The sequence below is a fragment of the Sinohyriopsis cumingii genome, chromosome 17, assembly GCF_028554795.1.
Source record: "Sinohyriopsis cumingii isolate HCF-2022 chromosome 17, ASM2855479v2, whole genome shotgun sequence".
Taxonomy (NCBI): domain Eukaryota; kingdom Metazoa; phylum Mollusca; class Bivalvia; order Unionida; family Unionidae; genus Sinohyriopsis; species Sinohyriopsis cumingii.
The window spans coordinates 4,854,169-4,872,789 of record NC_142977.1 but is presented as its reverse complement, the minus strand read 5'-3'; the positions used below and the strand labels follow the sequence as shown (position 1 = coordinate 4,872,789).

The 18,621-nt window shown below is 31.7% G+C and overlaps 1 protein-coding gene across 1 annotated transcript in view; it reads right to left on the bottom strand.

Moving 5' to 3' along the window:
* Positions 1-18,621, bottom strand: part of LOC149777677 (uncharacterized) — a 193,720-nt gene that overhangs the window by 165,766 nt on the left and 9,333 nt on the right. The window contains exons 3-5 of the mRNA XM_089940394.1: positions 18,346-18,445; positions 12,186-12,325; positions 900-1,064 (exon numbers count right to left, since the gene is read on the bottom strand). Coding sequence (XP_089796520.1) covers positions 900-1,064; positions 12,186-12,325; positions 18,346-18,445 — 405 coding nt within the window. The remainder of the gene's footprint in view (positions 1-899; positions 1,065-12,185; positions 12,326-18,345; positions 18,446-18,621) is intronic.

The following is an 18,621-nucleotide window of genomic DNA, read 5'->3' as shown; positions in this document are numbered from 1 at the left end:
GAAAACCAATAAATTGCCTACAAACAGTTCAAAACGAGTATCTAACTAGCATGAGAACGTTCAACTCTTAAAGAGTCTTTCACAAAGGCAAATACAAAACATATACAAGACAAACAAATAAAACAGAAAAGCTGTTGTATTTGCAAAACTTACATGACTATGCCAACATCCACAACAAGTCATAGTCATGTAAAGTTTTACAAAGACAACGGTTTGTCTGTTTTATTGGTTTGTCTTGCCTATGTTTTGTATTTGCCTTTGAAAAAGACTCATTACAAGTTGAAAGTGCTCGGGTTAATTAGATACTAGTTTTGCACTGTTTGTAGTCAGTTTATTATATTTATCTTAATCAATCCCTGACAAACGTGATCTCTTGCTGGATCCAGATCTCTTGAAAGGACTGTTATTTGCCATATGATTTGTATTCTTTATATATATATATATATATATATATATATATATATATATATATATATATATATATATATATATATATATATATATGTAGAGTTATTGGATGAGGTGGAATTCTATGATATATATATATATATATATATATATATATATATATATATATATATATATATATATATATATACATATATATACATGCACACTCAAGGATAAGGAATGTACTTTGGACAACTATGCTGTCCATGAAAACAATTTCAACATGATGCCCCAATGCTAGACATCACTATAAACTGTCACACTGCAGACATCGTAGCGATATGACTGAAAAATTGTTAAAGCTACGTTAAAAACCTAAATCACACACACACAATATGAATTCCAGTATCCCTGACATCATCATTGTACAGCTCCATATACTGAGATTGAGGAGTGACAGTAAAGAGAGACTAAAAAGAGACAAAGAATGACAGTCATTGTTGACTTACCAGCTGGACAGCAGACTCCTCCAGACTTGGTCAGTTTGGGGGCATCTGTACACATATATTCATTAGGGCACATGGTCATACTGTCACAAATGTAGACAATACCACTGCGTAAATATGGCATCCCCTCCATACATGGATTATTGGGATCTTCTACAGTGTCTGGAGCTGAAATGCAAATGTTGTGAATTACTATATTCATTTTCTAAAACTAACCACAATTTTAAAAAGTAAAGCTATTATCACTGGATGCCAGGGACATCAAATGGCATCTTCATTAGCAATGGATACCAGGGACATCAAATGGGGTCCTGATTTGCAAAAGATGCCAGGGACGTAAAATGGGGTTCTGACTGGCAATAGATGCCAGGGACACAAAATGGGGTCCGAATGGCAATGGATGCCAGGGACATAAAATGGGGTCCTGATTGGCAATGGATGCCAGAGTCATCAAATGGCATCCTAATAAGCAATGGATGCCAGGGACATAAAATGGGCTCCTAATTAGCAATGGATGCCAGGGACATAAAATGGGGGTCCTGATTGGCAATGGATGTCAGGGACATAAAATGGGGTTCTGATTGGCAATAGAGGCCAGGAACATAAAATAGGGTCCTGATTAGCAATGGATGCCATCGACATGAAATGGGGTCCTCATTAGCAATGGATGCCAGGGACATAAAATGGGGTCCTCATTAGCAATGGATGTCAGGGACATAAAATGGGGTCCTCATTAGCAATGGATGCCAGGGACATAAAATGGGGTCCTGATTGCCAATGGATGCCAGGGACATAAAATGGGGTCCTGATTAGCAATGGATGCCAGGGTCATCAAATGGCATCCTAAAAAGCAATGGATGCCAGGGACATAAAACGGGCTCCTAATTAGCAATGAATGCCAGGGACATAAAATGGGGTTCTGATTGGCAATATATGCCAGGGACATAAAATAGGGTCCTGATTAGCAATGGATGCCATGGACATGAAATGGGGTCCTCATTAGCAATGGATGACAGGGACATAAAATGGGGTCCTCATTAGCAATGGATGCCAGGGACATAAAATGGGGTCCCAATTAGCAATGGATGCCAGGGAGATAAAATTGGGTCATGATTAGTAATGGATGCCAGGTACATAAAATGGGGTCCTCATTTGTAATGGATGCCAGGTACATAAAATGGGGCCCTCATTAGCAATGGATGCCAGGGACATAAAATGAGGTCCTCATTAGCAATAAATGCCAAGGACATAAAATGGGGTCCTGATTAACAATGGATTGGACATAACGATCTTCTTGTCTTTTAATTGTAATATAATTGGACATACAATCTTCTTGTCTTTTAATTGTAATGGAATTAAACATACTAGAATTGGACATACAATCTTCTTGTCTTTTAATTGTAACAAGATTAGACATAAAAATGTACATAAAATGGGGTCCTGATTGGCAATGGATGCCAGGAACATAAAATGGGGTTCTGATTAGCAATGGATGCCAGGGACATAAAATGGGGTCCTGATTGGCAATGGATGCCAGGAACATAAAATGGGGTTCTGATTAGCAATGGGTGCCAGGGACATAAAATGGGGTCCCCCATTTGCAATGGATGCCAGGGACATAAAATGGGGTCCTCATTAGCAATAAATGCCAAGGACATAAAAATGGGGTCCTGATTAACAATGGATGCCAGGTACATTAAATGGGGTCCTGACTGGCAATGGATGCCAGGGACATAAAATGGGGTCCTCATTAGCAATGGATGCCAGGGACATAAAATGAGGTCCTCATTAGCAATAAATGCCAAGGACATAAAATGGGGTCCTGATTAACAATGGATTGGACATAATGATCTTCTTGTCTTTTAATTGTAATATAATTGGACATACAATCTTCTTGTCTTTTAATTGTAATGGAATTAAACATACTAGAATTGGACATACAATCTTCTTGTCTTTTAATTGTAACAAGATTAGACATAAAAATGTACATAAAATGGGGTCCTGATTGGCAATGGATGCCAGGAACATAAAATGGGGTTCTGATTAGCAATGGATGCCAGGGACATAAAATGGGGTCCTGATTGGCAATGGATGCCAGGAACATAAAATGGGGTTCTGATTAGCAATGGGTGCCAGGGACATAAAATGGGGTCCTCATTAGCAATGGATGCCAGGGACATAAAATGGGGTCCTCATTAGCAATAAATGCCAAGGACATAAAAATGGGGTCCTGATTAACAATGGATGCCAGGTACATTAAATGGGGTCCTGACTGGCAATGGATGCCAGGAACATAAAATGGGGTTCTGATTAGCAGTGGATGCCAGGGACATAAATTGGGTCCTGATTGGTAATGGATGCCAGGTACATAAAATGGGGTCCTCATTAGCAATGGATGCCAGGGACATAAAATGGGGCCCTCATTAGCAATGGATGCCAGGCACATAAAATGGGGTCCTGATTGGCAATGGATGCCAGGAACATAAAATGGGGTCCTGATTGGCAATGGATGCCAGGAACATAAAATGGGGTTGTGATTAGCAATGGATGCCAGGGATATAAAATGGGGTCCTGGTTGGCAATGGATGTCAGGGACATAAAAAGGGGTCCTCATTAGCAATAAATGCCAAGGACATAAAATGGGGTCCTGATTAACAATGGATACAAGGGACTTTAACAATTAATCCTGTAACAATTAAAAGACAAGAAGATGGTATGTCTAATCTTGTTACAATTAAAAGACAAGAAGATTGTATGTCCAATTCTAGTATGTTTAATTCCATTACAATTAAAAGACAAGAAGATTGCATGTCCAATTATATTACAATTAAAAGACAAGAAGATTGTATGTCCAATTATATTACAATTAAAAGACAAGAAGATTGTATGTCCAATTCTATTACAATTAAAAGACAAGAAGATGGTATGTCCAACTATATTACAATTAAAAGACAAGAAGATGGTTATGTCCAATTATATTACAATTTAAAGACAAGAAGATTGTATTACCAATTATATTACAATTAAAAGACAAGAAGATTGTATGTCCAATTATATTAGAATTAGAAGACAAGAAGATGGTTATGTCCAATTATATTACAATTAAAAGACAAGAAGATGGTATGTCCAATTATATTACAATTAAAAGACAAGAAGATGGTATGTCCAATTATATTACAATTAGAAGACAAGAAGATAGTTATGTCTAATTCAATTACAATTAAAAGACAAGAAGATTGTATGTCCAATTATATTACAATTAAAAGACAAGAAGATTGTATGTCCAATTACATTACAATTAAAAGACAAGAAGATTGTATGTCCAATTATATTAGAATTAGAAGACAAGAAGATGGTTATGTCCAATTATATTACAATTAAAAGGCAAGAAGATTGTATGTCCAATTCAATTACAATTAGAAGACAAGAAGATGGTATGTCCAATTATATTACAATTAAAAGACAAGAAGATGGTATGTCCAATTATATTACAATTAAAAGACAAGATGATGGTTATGTCCAATTCAATTACAATTAGAAGACAAGAAGATGGTAAGCCCAATTCTGTTACAATTAAAAGACAAGAAGATGGTATGTCCAATTATGTTACAATTAAAAGACAGGAAGATGGTTGTGTCCAATTCCATTACAATTAAAAGACAAGAAGATGGTATGTCCAATTCCATTACAATTAAAAGACAAGAAGATTGTATGTCCAATTATATTACAATTGAAAGACAAGAAGATGGTATGCCCAATTCCATTACAATTAAAAGACAAGAAGATTGTATGTCCAATTATATTACAATTAAAAGACAAGAAGATGGTATGTCCAATTCCATTACAATTAAAAGACAAGAAGATTGTATGTCCAATTATATTACAATTAAAAGACAAGAAGATGGTATGTCCAATTCTGTTACAATTAAAAGACAAGAAGATGGTATGTCCAATTATATTACAATTAAAAGACAAGAAGATTGTATGTCCAATTATATTACAATTAAAAGACAAGAAGATTGTATGTCCAATTCTATTACAATTAAAAGACAAGAAGATGGTATGTCGAATTCCATTACAATTAAAAGACAAGAAGATGGTATGTCCATTTTTGTTACAATTAAAAGACAAGAAGATGGTATGTCCAATTATATTACAATTAAAAGACAAGATGATTGTATCTCCAATTCCATTACAATTAAAAGACAAGAAGATGGTATGTCCAATTCAATTACAATTAAAAGACAAGAAGATGGTATGTCCAATTCTGTTACAATTAGAAGACAAGAAGATGGTTATGTCCAATTCAATTACAATTAAAAGACAAGAAGATGGTATGTCCAATTCTGTTACAATTAAAAGACAAGAAGATTGTATGTCCAATTCTATTACAATTAAAAGACAAGAAGATGGTATGTCCAATTATATTACAATTAAAAGACAAGAAGATTGTATGTCCAATTATATTACAATTAAAAGACAAGAAGATTGTATGTCCAATTCTATTACAATTAAAAGACAAGAAGATGGTATGTCCAATTCTATTACAATTAAAAGACAAGAAGATTGTATGTCCAATTATGTTACAATTAAAAGACAAGAAGATTGTATGTCCAATTCTATTACAATTAAAAGACAAGAAGATGGTATGTCCAATTATATTACAATTAAAAGACAAGAAGATGGTATGCCCAATTCTGTTACAATTAAAAGACAAGAAGATGGTTATGTCCAATTCAATTACAATTAGAAGACAAGAAGATGGTATGTCCAATTATGTTACAATTAAAAGACAAGAAGATGGTATGCCCAATTCTGTTACAATTAAAAGACAAGAAGATGGTACGTTCAATTATATTACAATTACAAGACAAGAAGATGGTATGCCCAATTCTATTACAATTAAAAGACAAGAAGATGGTATGTCCAATTATATTACAATTAAAAGACAAGAAGATTGTATGTTCAATTATATTACAATTAAAAGACAAGAAGATGGTATGCCCAATTCTGTTACAATTAAAAGACAAGAAGATGGTATGTTCAATTATATTACAATTAAAAGACAAGAAGATGGTATGCCCAATCCTGTTACAATTAAAAGACAAGAAGATGGTATGTCCAATTATATTACAATTAAAAGACAAGAAGATGGTGTGTCCAATTCCATTACAATTAAAAGACAAGAGGATGGTATGTCCAACTATATTACAATTAAAAGACAAGAAGATGGTTATGTCCAATTCAATTACAATTAAAAGACAAGAAGATGGCATGCCGAATTCTGTTACAATTAAAAGACAAGAAGATGGTATGTCCAATTATATTACAATTAAAAGACAAGAAGATTGTATGTCCAATTATATTACAATTGAAAGACAAGAAGATGGTATGCCCAATTCCATTACAATTAAAAGACAAGAAGATTGTATGTCCAATTATATTACAATTAAAAGACAAGAAGATGGTATGTCCAATTCCATTACAATTAAAAGACAAGAAGATTGTATGTCCAATTATATTACAATTAAAAGACAAGAAGATGGTATGTCCAATTCTGTTACAATTAAAAGACAAGAAGATGGTATGTCCAATTATATTACAATTAAAAGACAAGAAGATTGTATGTCCAATTATATTACAATTAAAAGACAAGAAGATTGTATGTCCAATTCTATTACAATTAAAAGACAAGAAGATGGTATGTCGAATTCCATTACAATTAAAAGACAAGAAGATGGTATGTCCATTTTTGTTACAATTAAAAGACAAGAAGATGGTATGTCCAATTATATTACAATTAAAAGACAAGATGATTGTATCTCCAATTCCATTACAATTAAAAGACAAGAAGATGGTATGTCCAATTCAATTACAATTAAAAGACAAGAAGATGGTATGTCCAATTCTGTTACAATTAGAAGACAAGAAGATGGTTATGTCCAATTCAATTACAATTAAAAGACAAGAAGATGGTATGTCCAATTCTGTTACAATTAAAAGACAAGAAGATTGTATGTCCAATTCTATTACAATTAAAAGACAAGAAGATGGTATGTCCAATTATATTACAATTAAAAGACAAGAAGATTGTATGTCCAATTATATTACAATTAAAAGACAAGAAGATTGTATGTCCAATTCTATTACAATTAAAAGACAAGAAGATGGTATGTCCAATTCTATTACAATTAAAAGACAAGAAGATTGTATGTCCAATTATGTTACAATTAAAAGACAAGAAGATTGTATGTCCAATTCTATTACAATTAAAAGACAAGAAGATGGTATGTCCAATTATATTACAATTAAAAGACAAGAAGATGGTATGCCCAATTCTGTTACAATTAAAAGACAAGAAGATGGTTATGTCCAATTCAATTACAATTAGAAGACAAGAAGATGGTATGTCCAATTATGTTACAATTAAAAGACAAGAAGATGGTATGCCCAATTCTGTTACAATTAAAAGACAAGAAGATGGTACGTTCAATTATATTACAATTACAAGACAAGAAGATGGTATGCCCAATTCTATTACAATTAAAAGACAAGAAGATGGTATGTCCAATTATATTACAATTAAAAGACAAGAAGATTGTATGTTCAATTATATTACAATTAAAAGACAAGAAGATGGTATGCCCAATTCTGTTACAATTAAAAGACAAGAAGATGGTATGTTCAATTATATTACAATTAAAAGACAAGAAGATGGTATGCCCAATCCTGTTACAATTAAAAGACAAGAAGATGGTATGTCCAATTATATTACAATTAAAAGACAAGAAGATGGTGTGTCCAATTCCATTACAATTAAAAGACAAGAGGATGGTATGTCCAACTATATTACAATTAAAAGACAAGAAGATGGTTATGTCCAATTCAATTACAATTAAAAGACAAGAAGATGGCATGCCGAATTCTGTTACAATTAAAAGACAAGAAGATGGTATGTCCAATTATATTACAATTAAAAGACAAGAAGATTGTATGTCCAATTATATTACAATTAAAAGACAAGAAGATGGTATGCCCAATTCTGTTACAATTAAAAGAGAAGAAGATTGTATGTCCAATTATGTTACAATTAAAAGACAGGAAGATGGTTGTGTTCAATTCCATTACAATTAAAAGACAAGAAGATGGTATGTCCAATTCCATTACAATTAAAAGACAAGAAGATGGCATGTCCAATTATATTACAATTAAAAGACAAGAAGATTGTATGTCCAATTATACTACAATTAAAAGACAAGAAGATGGTATGCCCAATTCTGTTACAATTAAAAGACAAGAAGATGGCATGCCCAATTCCATTACAATTAAAAGACAAGAAGATGGTATGTCCAATTATATCACAATTAAAAGACAAGAAGATGGTATGTCCAATTATATTACAATTAAAAGAGAAGAAGATTGTATGTCCAATTATGTTACAATTAAAAGACAGGAAGATGGTTGTGTTCAATTCCATTACAATTAAAAGACAAGAAGATGGTATGTCCAATTCCATTACAATTAAAAGACAAGAAGATGGTATGTCCAATTATATTACAATTAAAAGACAAGAAGATTGTATGTCCAATTATACTACAATTAAAAGACAAGAAGATGGTATGCCCAATTCTGTTACAATTAAAAGACAAGAAGATGGCATGCCCAATTCCATTACAATTAAAAGACAAGAAGATGGTATGTCCAATTATATTACAATTAAAAGACAAGAAGATTGTATGTCCAATTATGTTACAATTAAAAGACAGGAAGATGGTTGTGTTCAATTCTATTACAATTAAAAGACAAGAAGATGGTATGTCCAATTCCATTACAATTAAAAGACAAGAAGATGGTATGTCCAATTATATTACAATTAAAAGACAAGAAGATTGTATGTCCAATTATATTACAATTAAAAGACAGGAAGATGGTTGTGTTCAATTCCATTACAATTAAAAGACAAGAAGATGGTATGTCCAATTCCATTACAATTAAAAGACAAGAAGATGGTATGTCCAATTATATTACAATTAAAAGACAAGAAGATTGTATGTCCAATTATATTACAATTAAAAGACAAGAAGATGGTATGCCCAATTCTGTTACAATTAAAAGACAAGAAGATGGTATGCCCAATTCCATTACAATTAAAAGACAAGAAGATGGTATGTCCAATTATATTACAATTAAAAGACAAGAAGATTGTATGTCCAATTATGTTACAATTAAAAGACAGGAAGATGGTTGTGTTCAATTCCATTACAATTAAAAGACAAGAAGATGGTATGTCCAATTCTGTTACAATTAAAAGACAAGAAGATGGTATGTTCAATTCCATTACAATTAAAAGACAAGAAGATGGTATGTCCAATTATATTACAATTAAAAGACAAGAAGATTGTATGTCCAATTATATTACAATTAAAAGACAAGAAGATGGTATGCCCAATTCCATTACAATTAAAAGACAAGAAGATGGTATGTCCAATTCTATTACAATTAAAAGACAAGAAGATTGTATGTCCAATTATATTACAATTAAAAGACAAGAAGATGGTATGTCCAATTATATTACAATTAAAAGACAAGAAGATTGTATGTCCAATTATATTACAATTAAAAGACAAGAAGATTATATGTCCAATTCCATTACAATTAAAAGACAAGAAGATTGCATATCCAATTAAATGGCAATTAAAAGACAAGAAGATGGTTATGTCCAATTCTATTACAATTAAAAGGCAAGAAGATGGTATGTCCAATTATATTACAATTAAAAGACAAGAAGATGGTATGTCCAATTATGTTACAATTGAAAGACAGGAAGATGGTTGTGTCCAATTCTATTACAATTAAAAGACAAGAAGATTGCATGTCCAATTCCATTACAATTAAAAGACAAGAAGATTATATGTCCAATTCTATTACAATTAAAAGACAAGAAGATTGTATGTCCAATTATGTTACAATTAAAAGACATGAAGATTGCATGTCCAATTCTGTTACAATTAAAAGACATGAAGATTGTGTGTCCAATTCTATTACAATTAAAATACAAGAAGATTGTATGTCCAATTCTGTTACAATTAAAAGACATGAAGATTGTATGTCCAATTCTGTTACAATTAAAAGACATGAAGATTGTGTGTCCAATTCTATTACAATTAAAATACAAGAAGATGGTATGTCCAATTCCATTACAATTAAAAGACAAGAAGATTATATGTCCAATTCCATTACAATTAAAAGACAAGAAGATTGTATGTCCAATTATATTACAATTAAAAGACAAGAAGACTGTATGTCCAATTATGTTACAATTAAAAGACAGGAAGATGGTTGTGTCCAATTCCATTACAATTGAAAGACAAGAAGATGGTTGTGTCCAATTCTATTACAATTAAAAGACATGAAGATTGTGTGTCCAATTCTATTACAATTAAAATACAAGAAGATTGTATGTCCAATTCTGTTACAATTAAAAGACATGAAGATTGCATGTCCAATTCTATTACAATTAAAAGACATGAAGATTGCATGTCCAATTATGTTACAATTAAAAGACAGGAAGATGGTTGTGTCCAATTCTATTACAATTAAAATACAAGAAGACTGTGTTTCCAATTCTATCACAATTAAAAGACAAGAAGATGGTTATGTCCAATTCTATTACAATTAAAAGGCAAGAAGATGGTATGTCCAATTATATTACAATTAAAAGACAAGAAGATGGTATGTCCAATTATATTACAATTAAAAGACAAGAAGATTACATGTCCAATTATGTTACTATTAAAAGACAGGAAGATGGTTGTGTCCAATTCTATTACAATTAAAAGACAAGAAGATTGCATGTCCAATTCCATTACAATTTAAAGACAAGAAGATTGTACGTCCAATTATGTTACAATTAAAAGACAAGAAGATTGTATGTCCAATTATATTACAATTAAAAGACAAGAAGATTGTATGTCCAATTCTATTACAATTAAAAGACAAGAAGATTGCATGTCCAATTCCATTACAATTAAAAGACAAGAAGACTGTATGTCCAATTATGTTACAATTAAAAGACAGGAAGATGGTTGTGTCCAATTCCATTACAATTAAAAGACAAGAAGATGGTATGTCCAATTATGTTACAATTAAAAGACAAGAAGATTGTATGTCCAATTCCATTACAATTAAAAGACAAGAAGATTATATGTCCAATTATATTACAATTGAAAGACAGGAAGATGGTTGTGTCCAATTCTATTACAATTAAAAGACAAGAAGATTGCATGTCCAATTCTGTTACAATTAAAAGACACTAAGATTGCATGTCCAATTCTGTTACAATTAAAAGACATGAAGATTGCATGTCCAATTATGTTACAATTAAAAGACAGGAAGATGGTTGTGTCCAATTCCATTACAATTAAAAGACATGAAGATTGTGTGTCCAATTCTATTACAATTAAAATACAAGAAGATTGTATGTCCAATTCTGTTACAATTAAAAGACATGAAGATTGCATGTCCAATTATGTTACAATTAAAAGACAGGAAGATGGTATGTCCAATTCTATTGCAATTAAAAGACATGAAGACTGTGTGTCCAATTCTATTACAATTAAAAGACAAGAAGATGGTATGTCCAATTATGTTACAATTAAAAGACAGGAAGATGGTTGTGTCCAATTCTATTATAATTAAAAGACAAGAAGATTGCATGTCCAATTATGTTACAATTAAAAGACAGGAAGATGGTTGTGTCCAATTCTATTACAATTAAAATACAAGAAGATTGTATGTCCAATTCTATTACAATTAAAAGACAAGAGGATTGTATGTCCAATTATGTTACAATTAAAATACAAGAAGATTGTATGTCCAATTCTATTACAATTAAAAGACAAGAAGATTGCATGTTCAATTATGTTACAATTAAAAGACAAGAAGATAGTTGTGTCCAATTCTATTACAATTAAAATACAAGAAGATTGTATGTCCAATTCTGTTACAAGAAAATGATTCATCCCATGTATAGCTAAAACCTTCATGTAAATTTTCTATGGCTGTCACTTTGACCCTTTAGTCAAAGGAACATGTAAGCATATTACAGAATTGTCAATGTTTAAACGTTCAGATACCTGAGTACTTCTTGACATCCTGGACATCAAAGAAGCATGTAAGCATATTACAGAATTGTCTATGTCTAAATGTACAGATATCTGAGTACTTCTTTACATCCTTGACATCAAACGAGCATGTAAGCATATTACAGAATTGTCAATGTACAGATACCTGAGCACTTCTTGACATCCTGGACATCAAAGGGTAGCAGGGCCTTGTTCTTAACAGATTCATCTAACACGAAATTCCAAACCTTCTGGAAGGAGATGCCACAGAGTCTGTTGATACATGTTACAACAGTGCTGAACATCCTGAAAATGTCAAAGAGAGCAAAGACTTTAATCAGTGATAATCAACCAATAGAAATAAAGTCATAATCCTTCTTTATAAAATCAACCAATAGATATGCAGTTATAATTTTTCTGTATAGAATCAACCACTAGAAATAAAGTCATAATCCTTCTGTATAGAATCAACTAATAGATATGCAGTTATAATTTTTATGTATAGAATCAACCAACAGAAATAAAGTCATAATCCTTCTGTATAGAATCAACCAACAGATGTGCAGTTATAATGTTTCTGTATGGAATCAAGCAATAGATATGCAGTTATAATTTTTCTGTATAGAATCAACCACTAGAAATAAAGTCATAATCCTTCTGTATAGAATCAACTAATAGATATGCAGTTATAATTTTTATGTATAGAATCAACCAATAGAAATAAAGTCATAATCCTTCTGTATAGAATCAACCAACAGACGTGCAGTTATAATGTTTCTGTATGGAATCAACCAATATATATGCAGTTATAATTTTTCTGTATGAAATCAACCAATAGATATGCAGTTATAGTTTTTTATGTATGGAATCAACTAATAGATATGCAGTTATAATTTTTCTGTATGGAATCAACCAATAGAAATACAGTTAAAACCTTCTATATAGAATCAGCCAATAGAAATACAGTTATAATCCTTCTGTATGGAATCAGCCAATATAAATACAGTTATAATCCTTTTGTATGGAATCAACAAATAGAAATACAGCTATAATCCTTTTGTATAGAATCAGCCAATAGAAATGTGTGTGTGTGTGCGTGTGATTTAGATTTGCAACATAGCTTTAACAATTTTTCGGTCATATCACTAAGATGTCTGCAGTGTGACAGTTTATAGTGAAGTCAAATTACAATTCTTTATTCGTACTTTAATTTTCATTAAGACCATCTCATCCCTTTTTCAGACTGATTATAAATACCATTTCTATTAAGATCATCTAATCTCTTTTTCAGATTGTTCATAAACACCATTTCTATTAAGACTATTTCATTTCATTTTCAGATTGATCATAAATACCATTTCTATTAAGATCATCTAATCTCTTTTTCAGGTTGATCATAAACACCATTTCTATTAAGACAATCTCATTTCTTTTTCAGGTTGATCATAAATACCATTTCTATTAAGATCATCTAATCTCTTTTTCAGGTTGATCATAAACACCATTTCAATTAAGATCATCTAATCTCTTTTTCAGATTGTTCATAAACACCATTTCTATTAAGACTATTTCATTTCATTTTCAGATTGATCATAAATACCATTTCTATTAAGATCATCTAATCTCTTTTTCAGGTTGATCATAAACACCATTTCTATTAAGACTATTTCATTTCATTTTCAGATTGATCATAAACACCATTTCAATTAAGATCATCTAATCTCTTTTTCAGGTTGATCATAAACACCATTTCAATTAAGACCATCTAATCTCTTTTTCAGATTGTTCATAAATATCATTTCTATTAAGACCATCTCATTTACTTTTCAGACTGATCATAAATGACATTCCATTAAGACCATCTCATTTCTTTTTCAGATAAATAACATTTCTATTAAGACCATATAATCTCTTCATCAGACTGACCATAATCCCATTTCTAATAGGGCAACCTCATTTCTTATTCAGATTGATCATATATCCATTTCCAATAGGACATTATCTCTTATTCACACTGATTATATATCCCATTTCCAATAGGACCTGAGGCTCATCTCTTGAAAAGGTTGCTCCCTTGCTATGGATAATTCAGAATCACATCAGAGAACAACATATGGAAAAGGAAGGTGAAGGAGACAGTCAAAACACAATAAATACAGCAGCAGAGGCCAACACTAAACTGTGATGAAGGACTTGAATTGCCACCTATTTACACCAGTCTCCTCATATCATGTGACAATTAATAAATCATGTGATCAAGATTAGTTGCCGATGAAGGCAGTGTGATATTGCAATTTTTTAAAAATTCTAAAGATATTTGTGCTCTGAGTATGGACTATTACAGTTGATCTCATCCCTTATTTAGATTGATCACAACTCCCTTTTCCATTCCATTATTTAGATTGATAATAACTCCCTTTTCCATTAAGACCATCTCATCCCTTTTATAGATTGATAATAACTCCCTCTTCCCTTAAGACCATCTCTTCCCTTTTTTAGATTGATCATAACTCCCTTTTCCATTAAGACCATCTCATCCCTTATTTAGATTGATCATAACTCCCTTTTCCATTAAGACCATCTCATCCCTTTTTTAGATTGATAATAGCTCCCTTTTCCATTAAGACCATTTCTTCCCTTTTTTAGATTGATCATAACTCCCTTTTCCATTAGGATCATCTCATCCCTTATTTAGATTGATCATAACTCCCTTTTCCATTAAGACCATCTCATCCCTTATTTAGATTGATCATAACTCCCTTTTCCATTAAGACCATCTCATCCCTTATTAAAATTGATCATAACTCTCTTTTCAATTAAGACCATCTCATCCCTTATTTAGATTGATCATAACTCCCTTTTCCATTAAGACCATCTCATCCCTTATTAAAATTGATCATAATTCCCTTTTCAATTAAGACCATCTCATCCCTTATTAAAATTGATCATAACTCCCTTTTCCATTAAGACCATCTCATCCCTTATTAAAATTGATCATAACTCCCTTTTCCATTAAGACCATCTCATCCCTTATTAAAATTGATCATAATTCCCTTTTCAATGAAGACCATCTCATCCCTTATTTAGATTGATAATAACTCCCTTTTCCATTAAGACCATCTCATCCCTTTTTCAGATTGATAATAACTCCCTTTTCCATTAAGACCATTTCTTCCCTTTTTTAGATTGATCATAACTCCCTTTTCCATTAAGACCATCTCATCCCTTTTTTAGATTGATCATAACTCCCTTTTCTATTAAGACCATCTCATCCCTTATTAAAATTGATCATAACTCCCTTTTCAATTAAGACTATCTCATCCCTTATTTAGATTGATCATAACTCCCTTTTCCATTAAGACCATCTCATCCCTTATTTAGATTGATCATGACTCCCTTTTCCATTAAGACCATCTCATCCCTTACTTTGATTGATCATAACTCCCTTTTCCATTAAGACCATCTCATCTCTTTTTCAGATTGATAATAACTCCCTTTTCCATTAAGACCATCTCATCCCTTTTTTAGATTGATCATAACTCCCTCTTCCATTAAGACCATCTCATCCCTTATTTAGACTGATCATAACTCCCTTTTCCATTAAGACCATCTCATCCCTTATTTAGATTGATCATAACTCCCTTTTCTATTAAGACCATCTCATCCCTTATTTTGATTGATCATAACTCCCTTTTCCATTAGGACCATCTGATTCCTTTTTTAAATTGATCATAACTCCCTTTTCCATTAAGACCATCTCATCCCTTATTTAGATTGATCATGACTCCCTTTTCCATTAAGACCATCTCATCCCTTATTTTGATTGATCATAACTCCCTTTTCCATAAGACCATTTCATCCCTTATTTAGATTGATCGAAACCCCCTTTTTCATTAAGACCATCTCATCCGTTATTTAGATTGATAATAACTCCCTTTTCCATTAAGACCATCTCATCCCTTATTTATATTGATCATAACTCCCTTTTCAATTAAGACCATCTCATCCCATATTTAGATTGATCATAACTCCCTTTTCCATTAAGACCATCTCATCCCTTATTTAGATCAATCATAACTCTCTTTTCCATTAAGACCATCTGATCCCTTTTTTAAATTGATAATAACTCCCTTTTCCATTAAGACCATCTCATCCCTTATTTATATTGATCATAACTCCCTTTTCAATTAAGACCATCTCATCCCATATTTAGATTGATCATAACTCCCTTTTCCATTAAGACCATCTCATCCCTTATTTAGATCAATCATAACTCCCTTTTCAATTAAGACCATCTCATCCCTTATTTAGACTGATCATAACTCCCTTTTCCATTAAGACCATCTCATCCCTTTTTTAGATTGATCATAACTCCCTTTTCCATTAAGACCATCTCATCCCTTTTTTAGATTGATCATAACTCCCTTTTCCATTAAGACTATCTCATCCCTTATTTAGATTGATCATAACTCCCTTTTCCATTAAGACCATCTCATCCCTTTTTTAGATTGATCATAACTCCCTTTTCCATTAAGACTATCTCATCCCTTTTTTAGATTGATCATAACTCCCTTTTCCATTAAGACCATCTCATCTCTTTTTAAATTGATCATAACTCCCTTTTCCATTAAGACTATCTCATCCCTTTTTTAGATTGATCATAACTCCCTTTTCCATTAAGACCATCTCATCCCTTATTTAGATTGATTATAACTCCCTTTTCCATTAAGACTATCTCATCCCTTTTTTAGATTGATCATAACTCCCTTTTCCATTAAGACCATCTCATCCCTTTTTTAGATTGATCATAACTCCCTTTTCCATTAAGACCATCTCATCCCTTTTTTAGATTGATCATAACTCCCTTTTCCATTAAGACCATCTCATCCCTTATTAAAATTGATCATAACTCCCTTTTCCATTGAGACCATCTCATCCCTTATTTAGATTGATCATAACTCCCTTTTCCATTAAGACCATCTCATCCCTTATTTAGATTGATCATAACTCCCTTTTCCATTAAGACTATCTCATCCCTTTTTTAAATTGATCATAACTCCCTTTTCCATTAAGACCATCTCATCCCTTATTTAGATTGATCATAACTCCCTTTTCCATTAAGACCATCTCATCCCTTTTTTAGATTGATCATAACTCCCTTATCCATTAAGACTATCTCATCCCTTTTTTAGATTGATCATAACTCCCTTTTCCATCAAGACCATCTCATCCCTTTTTTAGATTGATCATAACTCCCTTTTCCATTAAGACTATCTCATCCCTTTTTTAGATTGATCATAACTCTCTTTTCCATTAAGACCATCTCATCCCTTTTTTAGATTGATCATAAATACCATTTTTCTATGTTATCTGTTCATAGCAAAATCAATTATTAAAATGCAAGAATAATAGCCTCCATTCTTCTCAAAGTTTCCTTCAGAGAAAAATTGGAGGATTTCCACTAACTTGAGACAGCACAAAAATATCCACATTGTCATTAATATCCCAAGTAAGATAATTGTCATTAATGACACAAGTAAGATAAGTGTCATTAATATCCCAAGTAAGGTAAGTGTCATTAATATCCCAAGTAAGATAAGTGTCATTAATATCCCAAGTAAGATAAGTGTCATTAATATTCCAAGTAAGATAATTGTCATTAATGCCCCAAGTAAGATAATTGTCTTTAATATCCCAAGTAAGATAAGTGTCATTAATATCCCAAGTAAGGTAATTGTCATTAATGCCCCAAGTAAGATAAGTGTCATTAATATCCCAAGTAAGATAAGTGTCATTAATATCCCAAGTAAGATAATTGTCATTAATATCCCAAGTAAGATAAGTGTCATTAATATCCCAAGTAAGGTAATTGTCATTAATGCCCCAAGTAAGATAAGTGTCATTAATATCCCAAGTAAGATAATTGTCATTAATATCCCAAGTAAGATAATTGTCATTAATGCCCCAAGTAAGATAAGTGTCATTAATATCCCAAGTAAGATAATTGTCATTAATATCCCAAGTAAGATAAGTGTCATTAATATCCCAAGTAAGATAATTGTCATTAGTATCCCAAGTAAGATAATTGTCATTAATACCCCAAGTAAGATAATGCAAAATCTCAAGTTGGAGATACATTTGGACAAAATGAGCCAAAGTGTGGACAGGTGTCCTGAAAGAACTGATTCATTGTCACCAAGAAGTAAAACTCTGGACAGGTGTGTAGCAAAAGAATTGTTCATTATCTTCAAGAACATCAACATACAATATGCAGCATTTCAAGTGTGTACACACACACAGAAAAGTACTGAGTATTGAGTAAATACCTGCATTTTTCTGTTAAGCTTGTATCTTGGCTGACAGTCTGGATTTGTGCCAAGCAGGGTCCTCCCATCTGCTGTAGAAACAGACTATCCAATACACATCCTGAAAAAAATGTCATTCAAATTCTTCTTTCAATCACAGTTAAAATGCAATTACAAATTCAGACAAAAAATTGTTGAAAACTGTTTTAAAGGTGTTCTCTTATCTGAAGTATCAAATTACAGAGATTATAATATGAAATATACCTAAGTTACTGACAGAAACTAGATTTATCTTTG